Raw genomic sequence first — 12,199 nt, 5'->3', positions numbered from 1 at the left:
GGCTTTTGAACGGGATTAGACAAACTCATGGAAGAATTGGCCACCAGTCACAATGGCTGTATATTACCTTTTCAGAGGGACCAGGAGGATGCTTTTGTGCTCATGGCCTGCTTGTGAGCTTCCTGGAAGCATCTGGTTGACCACTGTGGGAGGCCTTGCTGTTTGTTACAAAACAAATGGAATGATGCCATGAAGAACTTCGACGGCAGGCCTTCTCTGTAGCAGCACAGATCATCTGGAAAAACTTCCCTCGTACATTTGAGGAGATGGAAAATGTAACATCCCTTAAATGCCTCCTGAAAATACATCTTTTCACACAGGCTTTCCCTAGGCTATAACTTATGCTGGGTTTATTTTGATTTTATGTGGTATTTTTATGCTTCAAAAGCTTTATATGCTTTCATCTGTTGTATTTTATAGTTTTAATTGTGAACTGTAGGGGTGTGCAGAGCGGGACTGCTCTGCTTCTAAAATCAGAGTGGTGCTCCGTTGAGCCAATTCTCCACTCTGATTTCTGGAGCAGCTCTGCCTCTCCGCCCCATTGGATTACCTGTTGGAGAACCATTCGTTTTCAGATAACCACCCTATTATAGACTATGGGAAACCAAAATGCTTACAGCTATGTCATTTTTAAAGGTACAATAGTGTACTCAGGCAGTGAGTCATTGTCCCTCTGAGTGTCCTGAGGGCTTAGAGCCATTGATACCATCTGCGTGGAGCTGCTGCAGAGCAGTGGGCAGCAGGAACACCTAGTAAATGAGGGGAAGGATTCTGACAAGCCAAATGCTCCCCAGTACCCTCCTTTATTACTGGCATCTTTGAAAGGAACAGACAAGGAGCCATCATTTTACTGTCATTTGACACCATCAAAACACCTGGTATCCCACATCCATTGCTGTGATGGCAATATAGGCCTTAGCTAGACCAGGCTATATCCCGGCGTGAACCCTGAGATTGTCTCTGTGCGTCCAGATGATGCACAGAGGATCCTGGGATCAGGGAGGAATCATCCCTCCCTTGCCCCGGGATACAGCTCTCCCCTTTGGGCCAGATTCTTTCATGGTCTGAGCCCGAGACCACAGAGCATGTGGCCCATTTCTGCGGGTTTACCTGGCTCCATGCGCAGAGCCAGGAGCGCTGCACCTGTTGGGGGGAGTGTGGAGGGAGCGGGGAAAGTAGTTATTTTTTTTAAAAAAAAAAACCTTACCTTTGCGCACGAGCATTCATGCGCTCTGCCCCTATAAAAAAAATGGCGGGCACGACACCTCTCCTCCTGAGGTTGTCATGCCTTACGTGTAAATGGGGGCGAGATCTCACATTAATAGCAACACAGGTCTCCCCTCCTCACTCCCGGACTTTCAGGGAGGTCTAGCTGCGGCCATAGTCTTCCTATAAATGTTCCTGTTCTGAGAACCATTATGGTATGGTTGAACAGTTGTAGATAGATAGTGAGAGAGAGAGAGAGTGTGTATGTGCATAGCACTGGGGTTTTGAACCTCTTTCAAGCTGAGAGCTAAATTCCATTTTGGAGAAGCCACATTCTAGTGGTGGGCAGAGCAAAAGACAAAAGCGGTGTGGCCAAAGGCAAAAGGAACAATCCTCAAACCATCCCAAATACCAACATATTTTAGTTTAAAGCTCTTACTGCCAGTCACTAAGCCTTAGGAGAGACATTTCAACCTTTTAGAAGGGGGGAAACCGCACAAAAGCTGGAAAACCATCAAATGTTTCGTGGTTGAGAGGAAAGGGGGCATGGCCAGGGGAAGGGGTGTGGCCATGCAGGGAATTCCCAGCCTAAGATTCCACATCCCTGAATAGCATAACAGGGCTGAGATAGAGCTCCAAGTCAATCAGAACGTTTGGGTTCACTGAGTGATTTAGATGGAAGGTCTGGATTTCCACACACAGTGGCACCATGCCAGTTTTGCATCCCTTAGCTTCTTCCTGGCCTCTGACTCCTCCATACTGTTACCAAATATAGCTAATTAGGGCTAGAAGATTCATCCCTTTCCAAATTGCATCAAATATTTGGCATAGATAGAAAGGGGTGGCAAGCAGTGTAAACAGGAAAGGTGGGAAAACACCCTCTTAAAAACATATCACTCCCACACTATTAGGGCCTAAGGGAGCCACATACTAAAAGAAGAAGCCGGAAATGCCATGTCTCTATCACCTAACAGCCTTTTCCCTCCCACCCCCAAAAAACACCTTGTTTAGGTATAACATAAGCTAGGTTCACCCCAAGGTGTGAGACAATATCTTCCTGTCAACACAACATTTTGGACTGTCAAGAAATACCTTTGTAAGCCGCCATGAGAGCCTTTTTTGGCTGAATGGCGGCATAAAAATCCTTAAATAAATAAATAAAAATAAACATTTTGCAAAATCCAAAATGTACAGCACTGGCCCAAAGCCTTGGAGAGAGAAGGGGAAGATTGGAAGGGGGAGTTAATGGAATTTGGAGGCAGTTAGCAACATAGGAACATAAGAAGTTGTCTTATACGAGGCCTTAGCGCGCCTTCTGACCCGGTTTCCCTGCTGTGTGTCCAGATGATGCACAGGGGAATCCGGAGGCAGGCCGCGCTGAGGCCTCCTTCAACGCGCCATAAGTGAATGCTCATAGGAGCGCTGTGCCCATCGGCGGGGGGGTGGAAGAGAGGGGAGGGCGAAGGATGGCAGGGTGGGTGGCACAGGGGAGGGTGGGTGAGATCGCACCGCGCGCTGCCCGAGCAAGCAGCGGAGCGGCGCCCGGGCGGCTGCTTGCTCGGGCGGCGCGCGGCGCGATCTCACCCGCCCTCCCCCATGCCACCCACCCTGCCATCCTTGCCCCCCCGTTTTTTTTAAAAAAAGTAAAAAAAAACCTTACCTTGTCCGCCGTCTTCGGGCCACACGCGGCCCCTTTAAAGAAAAAAAAAATGGCGGACGACGCAGGGCTTGCGTCCTCCCTGCGACTTCGCCGGCTGGAAGCCCGGGGGAGGCGCGCTAACGTTAGCGCGCCTTGGCCCCGCCTCCCTGCTGGTGTAAGCCGGCAGGTCTGGAGGAGAAGGCTATCAATGGCCACTAGTCCTGATGGCTGTGTGCTACCTCCACCATCTGAGGCAGTAAGCCTCTCTCACCAGTTGCTGTTGAACCGATGTCCTACTTGTGGATTCCTTGTTGACAGCTGGTTGGCACTGTGTGAACAGAGTGCTGGACTAGATAGACCCTTGGTCTGATCCAGCAAGACTCTTACGATCTTATGTCTATCTAGCCCAATATTGTTGACATTGCCTGGCAGTGGCTCTCCAGGGTTTCAGATGGGATACTTTCCCTTGCTCTACCTGGAGAAGCCAGAAATAAAACCTGGAACCTTCTGCCTGCAAAGCATGTGCTGTATCACACTGAGCTATGGCCCATCCATACTTCTATAAGAGTAACTTTTCTTCGTAGAAAAGCATACATATACGTGCATAAATCTGAGAGAATTATTGAGGAACCTTTTTTTTAATGGAGGCTTTGTGGAAATTTGAATCTATATGACATTTGCTCCACCATCCCTACTTACAAGGGACCACCCTGAATTTCTGGTAACTGTACCTGGTCAATCATAGAATCATAGAATCATAGAATAGCAGAGTTGGAAGGGGCCTACAAGGCCATTGAGTCCAACCCCCTGCTCAATGCAGGAATCCACCCTAAAGCATCCCTGACAAACTCGCTATGGAGAGTTTGCCCCTGTTTCAGCTTTTTAAGAGTACTTACAACTATACTGCTATGAATTGCTAAGGTGCTGTCTTTCAGAGTTCAGCCCCCTTTCCAGTTCATAAAACATACGTCCTTGAGTAATGCGTTGATGACTGTTGTGTCTAGGATACACATGCATGTAGATTCACAGACGCAGACACAGAGGCAAAGCTGAACACAGCCTATCCTTTCATAGACTGCACCTGGTGAGGGTCATTTTAAACTGCAGCTGCGGTGTGTGTGTGTGTGTGTGTGTGTGCGTTCTATTAACAAAATAGGCCCATTGCTTTTAAATCAATGCATGTCAGGGTACTGCCCAGTAAATGAATTCAGTGTAGAACTGTCAGAGAAGAGAATTCGACAGTCCGGAGAAGTTGTGAGGGAGAAGCTCAGGCAGTGAGCTTTGGGATGAGAATAGGTGTATTAAAAGTGTGGTTTCAAACTGTGCAATGTTGGGGGATTTGATTTGGCTTGGGAAGCTGAGCATGGCCATGGCTAGATGTGGGGGTTGGAGGGCGTTGGTCTCACGATTTTATGATCACGAGATCGTCACCCTCGTCTACATGTGGTGCATGACATCGCAGCCACCATTTTTTTTTGTTTTTAGAGGAGAAGGAGCGCATGAGTGCTTGAATGGAAATCGTAAGTTTTTTTTAAAAAATAAAAAATCTTGCCCTCCCCGCACCTCACCTCCAATAGGCACAGAGCTCCTGAGGAGCTCTGTGCCCCATGCCGAGGTCCCAGCTCCTCATGGTTACTCGCAAGGAGCCGGGACAACCTGCAATGCCTGGCCACATGTTCCACGGTCTCGGGATCATCCTGAGACCATGGAAAAATGGGGGGAAAGGGTAGGGCAATATCTTGGGCCAAGGGAGGGATCATCCCTCCCTGCTCCCAGGATGCTCTGTGCGTTATGTGGACACACAGGTATGGTCCCAGGGTGATCACTGGGATATCACCGGTCTAGCCATGGCCGTTGAGGGAAAGATTTTAAAAAGTACTTGCAATAACTATGAAATTTAGATTGGATGGAACTAAGCATGAACAGATTTTGTTAAATTCTTTCTGTCGTGTTCCACAAATTGTCAGGCATCTTTTCATTCCATCATCCACTTATTAAACTAGAATTTTGTTCTACTTGCACTAATTTGCTTTAGTACGAATTCACATTAGTGCTCATTTGCATTACCGCAGGAACACTTTAGCACTAATGCGCTGTTAAGAAGTTGAGCAAATGCTCTAATGCATACGAGTTAATGTGAATTACTGCTAATGCATATTCCTGCAAATACGCCCCCCCCACCAAAAGTGAAAGATCAGTCCACAGTTCTGCAAAATCCATGTGATGTAGAAAAGGCTGGTATGCTGCGGAATTTGTAGGTTGGATTCATAAAATTCCAAATTCATTTGAATCCATTGTCAATTTCTTTGACATTCCTTGCTGGAACAAGCTGGTAAAAGAGCAATGGAAGCCATCTTGGTTACCTTGCAAGGATCCTAGAATAAAAGGCCTCAGTTCATTCCTATCTGAATATTGTTTACCTCACCCTGATCATTATGGTTTAATGATCAGGGTGAGGTAAAAGTGTGATGTAGTGGCTAAGGTGTTGGACTGAGAGTCAGGAGATCCGGGTTCTAGTCCCCACTTGGCCATGGAAGCCCACTGGGTGACAACCTACCTCACAGGGTTGTTGTTGTTGTTGTTGTTGTTGTGAGGATAACATGGAGAGGAGGATTGTGTACACTGCCTTGGGTTCCTTGGAGGAAAAAAGGCAGGATATAAATGAAATAAATAAATAAAATCAACTGTGCATGCAAAGAAAAATGAAGGGCTTGGAAAGTATTTTAATGCCCCTGTTCAGAGAGGAAGAAACAAAGAAAAAGGCAGTGTATGAGGTTCATGAGTCTTGAAGGAGGAGAATGGTGGACAGAGGAGATAACTGGATGGAAAAGGAGAACAAAGAGAAGACCAGGAGGTAGAAAAGAGTAAGTTCAGCCCATGTTGATTCCATAGAGAAGAGTCCCTTTTGCCCTAGAAGAAAAGCAATGGGAAATTGAAGAGAGAATGGACAGAGGAGATTTTTAGAGGGTGAAAATGGAGACTGAGAAAACATGAGAGGTTGACTAAGAAAAAAGGATAAGGAGCCATCCAACGAGGAGCTGGTTGAAAGAAAAAAGAAAACAAAGGTTACAGCAGTTGCCTTCATCACTTCAGGATTTGCAAGGTGATGCCTTCAGGGCAGGTAAATTCCTGTTGCAAAGGGGGCAGGGATATGATTTAGAAAAAAAATGTTATGAATTTCTGATATAAAGGATTCATTTCTGCTGAGTAGCCATAGGTCACAGTTCTCTGCAGTCAGGTTGCAGAGTCATCCTGATCTTTGCCTTCTAAGGCCACAGCTAGACCAAAGGTTTATCCTGGGATCATCCAGGGTTCGCCCCTGCCTGAGCACTGGATCCCCTGTGTGTCACCTAGATGAACAGGTTTGACCCCTGGACGATCCAGGGATAAACCTTAGGTCTAGCTATGGCCTAAATCTTTCTCCTTATCAAAAGGTCCCAGTAAACTTCTGCTGGGGAACATTCAGCTTCTTATTTTCCAGTTGACAGCAAACCAGTACACGATACCATAAGAAACAGCAGAGTTGTCCTTTGCCCTCCTTTGTCCACAGAGTCTTTACAATTCAGTCCTGTTCATTAAGGTATCCTTGGGAGTATCCATAATGATGAGCAGGAAGCCTGACCAGTGTGACCTACTAGCGTGTGGTGCTTTTGTGGATGCCAAGCCACAAATCGTCCGAGTTCAGTGAACAATGCCTAACCATGTCTTGTGCGAGGAGACATTTGTCTGCTGAAGCCAAACTTAATTCAGATCTTTACAATGATTATTGTTTATCAATTATAATCAGATTAAGAGAGCTTTGGGCCATACTTTCTTTTCTTCCTTTTCTTTTGAAAGAGAGGCAATCCCTTTTCCTGATTTCTCAGCAAGTTCAAACTGGCAAGTCAGAAAACACGATTCACATTTCTGCTGTTGGGAGATTGAAGAGTACACAGTGTGGAGCATTGTGCAATATTACAAGGATTTACCAAAATTATTTGGGACCTCTCAAATTAAGGCATTTAGTTTGATTAAAACAGAAACCAGCTAGTGGATTTTCAAAGGGTCTTTTTAGCACAGTCTAACTGGGGGATTGGCTCTCACTCCTCATCAACAATATGTTTAATAGTTGTTTTCCTCTTAAATATTTGTTAGCCACTTCATAAGGCTTGGCAGACATTCTCCTCTAAATACCACAGCACTGAGGTGAATGTAAATAGGTAATTATATATTATTTTACTACAAAAAGCCAGACAGAGGTGAGATTCACTTCTCTCACAACATACAACTATGATGTGACTCCACTTATCCTTCAAGTAAACTGTCTACTGCCCCCATCAATAACCCATAAATACTTTTCTTTCCATGGTACTCGGTATTTAGCTTCCCCACTTTTACAAATCTTAGGGCAGCATCCAGTGTTATCATGGTGCTAGTGCAAATGATGCTGCACTAGCGAAAAACAACGTCATTAGCACTTGCTGGGCAAGGCGAAAAGTCATGTTTTGCCACCACAGTTGGGTAGGAAACAGCACTGCTGAAATCCAATGGCAAATCACTACTTTTTTCCTTGGCCTAGCAAGTGGTAATAGTTAGGGCTGTGCAAGCCTCCGGCCTCGGATTCGGAAATCCAAATAACGGAGGCCATTTCATGACGGATACACCATTTTCTTGCACAGCCCTAGGCCCCCCATACAGCCACAGGAAGAGAAGGGAAACCCCGTGAGGGAGTGAAAAAACAAGCCGAAGGCAGGGCCGGAACCAAGGATAAACTTGCAAAATATTGTTAGTTGAGAAAAAGGTTTATTGAACCCTAACAATATTTTGCAAGATTATCCTTGGTTCCGCCCCTGCCTTTGGCTTGTTTTTTCACTCCTCCATACAGCCTACAACTCCCAGCATGCAGTGCCTGGGAGGGCTGTACTTATCAGGGCCCAGGAGCTGAGGGAATACATGAAATGGCTGCAGCCGATCACCCTGAGAAGTAGTCGATCGCACAGAAATCCTGGGGATGGTGGCAGCTATTTCCTGTATTCCCTCTGCTCCTGGGCCCTGATAAGTACAACCCTCCCAGGCACTGCATGCTGGGAGTTGTATGCTGTATGGGGGGCCTAGGGCTGTGCAAGCAAATGGCCTCCGTTATTCAGATTTCCGAATCTGAGGCTTGAACAGCCCTAGTAATAATGTTGTCCTAGCGTTGCTTTATGCGTTGCTTTATGCTAGCGCTAGGACAACACTGGATACTGCCCTTGGATAAAGGTCATCATTCAGTCAGAGTTATTCCCATTTGTGTATAACTGTGCACCAGATTGTGGAAACTGATTTCATATGTTCAAGATTGAAAGCACACATTTTCAGCCAGAAAATACAAAACCAAACCAGCACCCTCTGATTCTTTATGCTCATTTAGTAAAGTAGTGGTGGCCAGACTTTTCGGCAACCGTGCCTGAGGCCAAAACTAAAGCATTCGGTAGTGTCATTGTGGGGGTACACTACAATGTATACCTTTGGGTTGGTGTGGCTTCGCCTCTAGTTTACTCAGCCCAGAGAGCAGCAACACGGAAGATGCATACTGGAACCCCAGACCTGGGGGCCCCTACCCACACCTAGGAGTGCCACAAAGCCCTTCACCTTGTGTCACAGGTAGGGATGGAGCGATCAGTCTATTTCTGACCTGTGCCTCTTCTGCATTTGCCCACTATTCTGTCGTGTTTCCACATTAACCTGTGTTAATTAATAATAAAATCCACACACACAAATCACTTAAGATATATTTGAGACCATTTCCCCCCTCAAAATGTGACTATCTAATAGTTTTCCCCCCCTTCACATACACATTTCTACATTTGCTTTAAATTAAAATACTCATTTTTAAGTGCATTTTGATTGATTTATTTTTAAAAACTGAGCTGAGAAATGCATTGCTACATTTGGAGAAGTGCGAAATTTGAGGGACAGCTGCCTTCCAATATGCCCATTAGCTTGGCAGGGGTGGGTGGGATCCTATCTGTTCAGATTGGTATTTGCAAAGGCCAATTCTTCAAGCATCTCTTGCCACAGGTTGACTGCCCACGTGCTAAAATGCATTAGAATCCTAACTTCATCCATAAGCCTGCATCATCCATTCCAGTGTTTTAATCAAGAACCCACAACCGCTTTGATGAACTATTCGCCAAAGGAGACGGAAGGTGCTTGCCATGACACTTCGAGTCCAAACTGACGGAACGAGAAATACTGAATCTCTTCTTAATTGCCATATAGTTTGCTGTACAATTCTTTTGATTTGCCCCAATCCTGGCCATTACCGAACATTATCTCAATGATCCTAAGTGTTCTGCTCAAGGCTGGCTGTTCCTGTGCTCCACCAATATGTTGACACGTCTCCTTTCAAACCTCTCTTTTGCCATTTAAGGCCTTCCTCCTCCTCCTCCTCCCCTCCCTTCAGGGTGCATATAGCTGGATGCAAGTGAGTAATTTTTGGTTTGGGCTCCCCCCCCCCTTCTTCTTCCTACAAATGCCTGTGCCTGTGCGCTCACCTCACAAACAAAACTACAAAAGACAGGAGGGAGGGAGGGAGAGAGAGAGAGAGAGAAAGCCAACAGGTTGATCTGGATTACATCAACAGTCACACCCTCCTTGCTTTATGAGCATAGCAGAACAGGTGTTTGCAATTCATTAGCTAAACTGAGCTCAGCACAGACAGGAATTGCATCGACGCTGCTCCCCAACGTGATTCTTGTCTGTCTCTGTAGCAGCTAGCCGGCCTAGTGCTTTCTCAGCTTCCCACAGAGCCACAATGACTAGCCCCTCCAGGGACTTCAGTAGCCTCAGCAGCAGCTCTCTGACTTCACCAGGAGCTTCTTATTCCACGAGGCGAGAGCGCTCATGCTCCCCTTCTTCACGCTTTGAGGCCTGTTGCAACCCCACCATGGGTGAAACCAGCAAGAAAAGCTTCAGCTCTTCGAGCTTCACTGGATATGGCCACCACGCTTACCCAAAAATTTCCATCAACAAACGGCTCCTGACTCCGCTACATCTGGAGATTGACCCCTCCTTCCAGGAGATAAGGACCAAGGAGAAAGAGGAGATGAAGATACTCAATAACGAATTTGCTGCCTTAATTGGGAAGGTAAGATAAACCCTCTCTTTGTGTGGACCCAAGGACAGGCTAAGGCCTACTCCACAATGAGCAAGTATGAGGTGGTCATTTCAGGTGGCAGATTCAGGATGACAAATTATTCATACGGTGATGATGTTCTCTTTCAGGTACCAAAATGTCCAAAGTCAGACCTGGTGCAAGTCACAAGACTTTCAATACTGTTCCTTTCCAGATAATATAAAAACCTGTGTGTTATTTCTAAAGCTATGCCCTTACTAGTCCTTAACAGCTGTGAAATATACTGTCTTCAGGTTAATTGTGTGGGGTGTGTGAGGAGCTTTACTATGTGTGTTTATGGGGGAGGGATGGTGGCCCATCACCAGTTCTTCCTTTCACTCACCCCCCCATATTTTTTTTAAACGAAATAAGAACTGATATGGTCTCCAGCAAAAGAGACTTAAAAATATGTGACCGTGTCACAAACCCAACCACATTCTACATAGCACCCACAAAAGCAATGGACATGCTAACTTGAGGGAGAATTGTATCTTCCCAAAGGGGGAAAAACCAGTTTGAATGCAGAGTGATAATAAAATGCATTTCCAAGGCTGTCCACTTTGTAGTTGTCCTTTGAGTTTAAGCCTTAACCCACAATACCCACAATTCACCGGGGGAAGCCATGACAGCTAAATTGGTACAATAAAACGCATATACATTTGCACCGTAAACTTTAAGGGTACAGCTAGAGTGTAACTGTATATGGATTTTATTGTACCAGTTTAGCTGGCATGGCACTCTTTGGTGAATTTTGGGGATTGTATTTTGCAGAAAGGGCTGATAATTTCATTATTAACTCTATACTCCCACCCCCAGTTACACCTCATAGGTATGGATGTCAGAGAAATCCACAATGGAATCCAATGAGTTTAGATTTCTATGAATGTGATCTGTGGCTTCTGCAGCAGACTGGCTTTTCCTCAGTCATATCATAGAATCATAGACTAGTAGAGTTGGAAGGGCCTATAAAGCCATTGAGTCCAACCCCCTGCTCAATGCAGGAATCCACCCTAAAGCATCCCTGACAGATGGTTGTCCAGCTACCTCTTGAATGCCTCTAGTGTGGGAGAGTCCACAACCTCTCTAGGTAACTGGTTCCATTGTCATACTGCTCTAACAGTCAGGAAGTTTTTCTTGATGTCCAGCCGGAATCTGGCTTCCTGTAACTTGAGCCCGTTATTCCGTGTCCTGCACTCTGGGATGATCGAGAAGATATGAATTTTGTGGTCTTGCGAGCCGTTTTACACATTTTTACGCAAATTTAGTCATAGAATTGTATACAAATTTAGTCATAGAAAAATACATGAAATGAGAAAACGCCTGCTAAGAATATGCATTTCCCCCATAGGCTAAGGCTTGAAAATAGACATGGGGACGGGATTTGTGCATTTGGGGGGGATTTTCGCATTTTCGCAAGTGCAACTTTACACAAATTCGGGGAATTGGGGAAAAAATCCAAATCCATCAATGAGTGGATGATAGAACAAAAGGCACCTGATAATCTGCGAAATACAGACAAAAGTTATTTTACAAAACTGTACATCCCTCATCATAGGGTTCCTTAGGGGAGGTAATGATGGTTAAAGAAGTTTTAAATTAGTAGTAGGTATGTGGGAATCCCCCAACATCCAGTCTAGGGAAGGGGACCATTGCAGGGAAATCTGATACATTGGGGGTTTGATGGATTTCCCTGGAGCCCCTGGCACATCCACCAGATTTCAGCCCGGGGGGGGGGGTGTTCTCTGTAAACAGCGTAAGATACCCCAATTGCAGCCTTCCACAATCGCAGTGACAATTGACACATATCTAAGCATTTTCCAGCTGCAAATTCCATAAAATATGCTAATTACAGCTGTTATTTGCCTAAGATACAGAAATTGCAGGTGCAATTGGTGCATTGTGCCCTGTTTACAGAGGGGGGAGGGGGGACTCACCAGATGCACCCGAAGGCAGAGCTGGTCCGCTACAAATTCTGCAGGCCACAATCTCAGGAATCCAAACTCATTCAGGTCCGTGGTGGATTTTTCCAGCATCTATAGTCAATAGGATAGGTACATGTTAAATTACTTCTTAGGAATCAAGGAAGCCTTTCCCTCATCCACTGGTCCTCTTTCAAATGGTTTGTGTAAGAGTGGCCCTGCTAAGGATGCCATAGAGAAGGAACCCAAACCAAATCTACCAGTGCAGTCATCAAGGGTAGGCATGTTGAGCACCTGCTT

At 45.6% G+C, this 12,199-nt stretch overlaps 1 protein-coding gene across 1 annotated transcript in view; it reads left to right on the top strand.

Moving 5' to 3' along the window:
- LOC134395286 (keratin, type II cytoskeletal 80-like) overlaps positions 1 to 12,199 on the top strand; it is a 224,060-nt gene that overhangs the window by 153,511 nt on the left and 58,350 nt on the right. Inside the window, exon 2 of the mRNA XM_063121439.1 lies at positions 9,519 to 9,953. Within this exon, the coding sequence (XP_062977509.1) occupies positions 9,621 to 9,953 (333 nt within the window). The 5' untranslated portion in view covers positions 9,519 to 9,620. The remainder of the gene's footprint in view (positions 1 to 9,518; positions 9,954 to 12,199) is intronic.

Source organism: Elgaria multicarinata, chromosome 3, assembly GCF_023053635.1.
Source record: "Elgaria multicarinata webbii isolate HBS135686 ecotype San Diego chromosome 3, rElgMul1.1.pri, whole genome shotgun sequence".
Lineage (NCBI taxonomy): Eukaryota > Metazoa > Chordata > Lepidosauria > Squamata > Anguidae > Elgaria > Elgaria multicarinata.
Note: the sequence above shows the minus strand (reverse complement) of the source record. Positions and strands in the feature narration are given on the sequence as shown.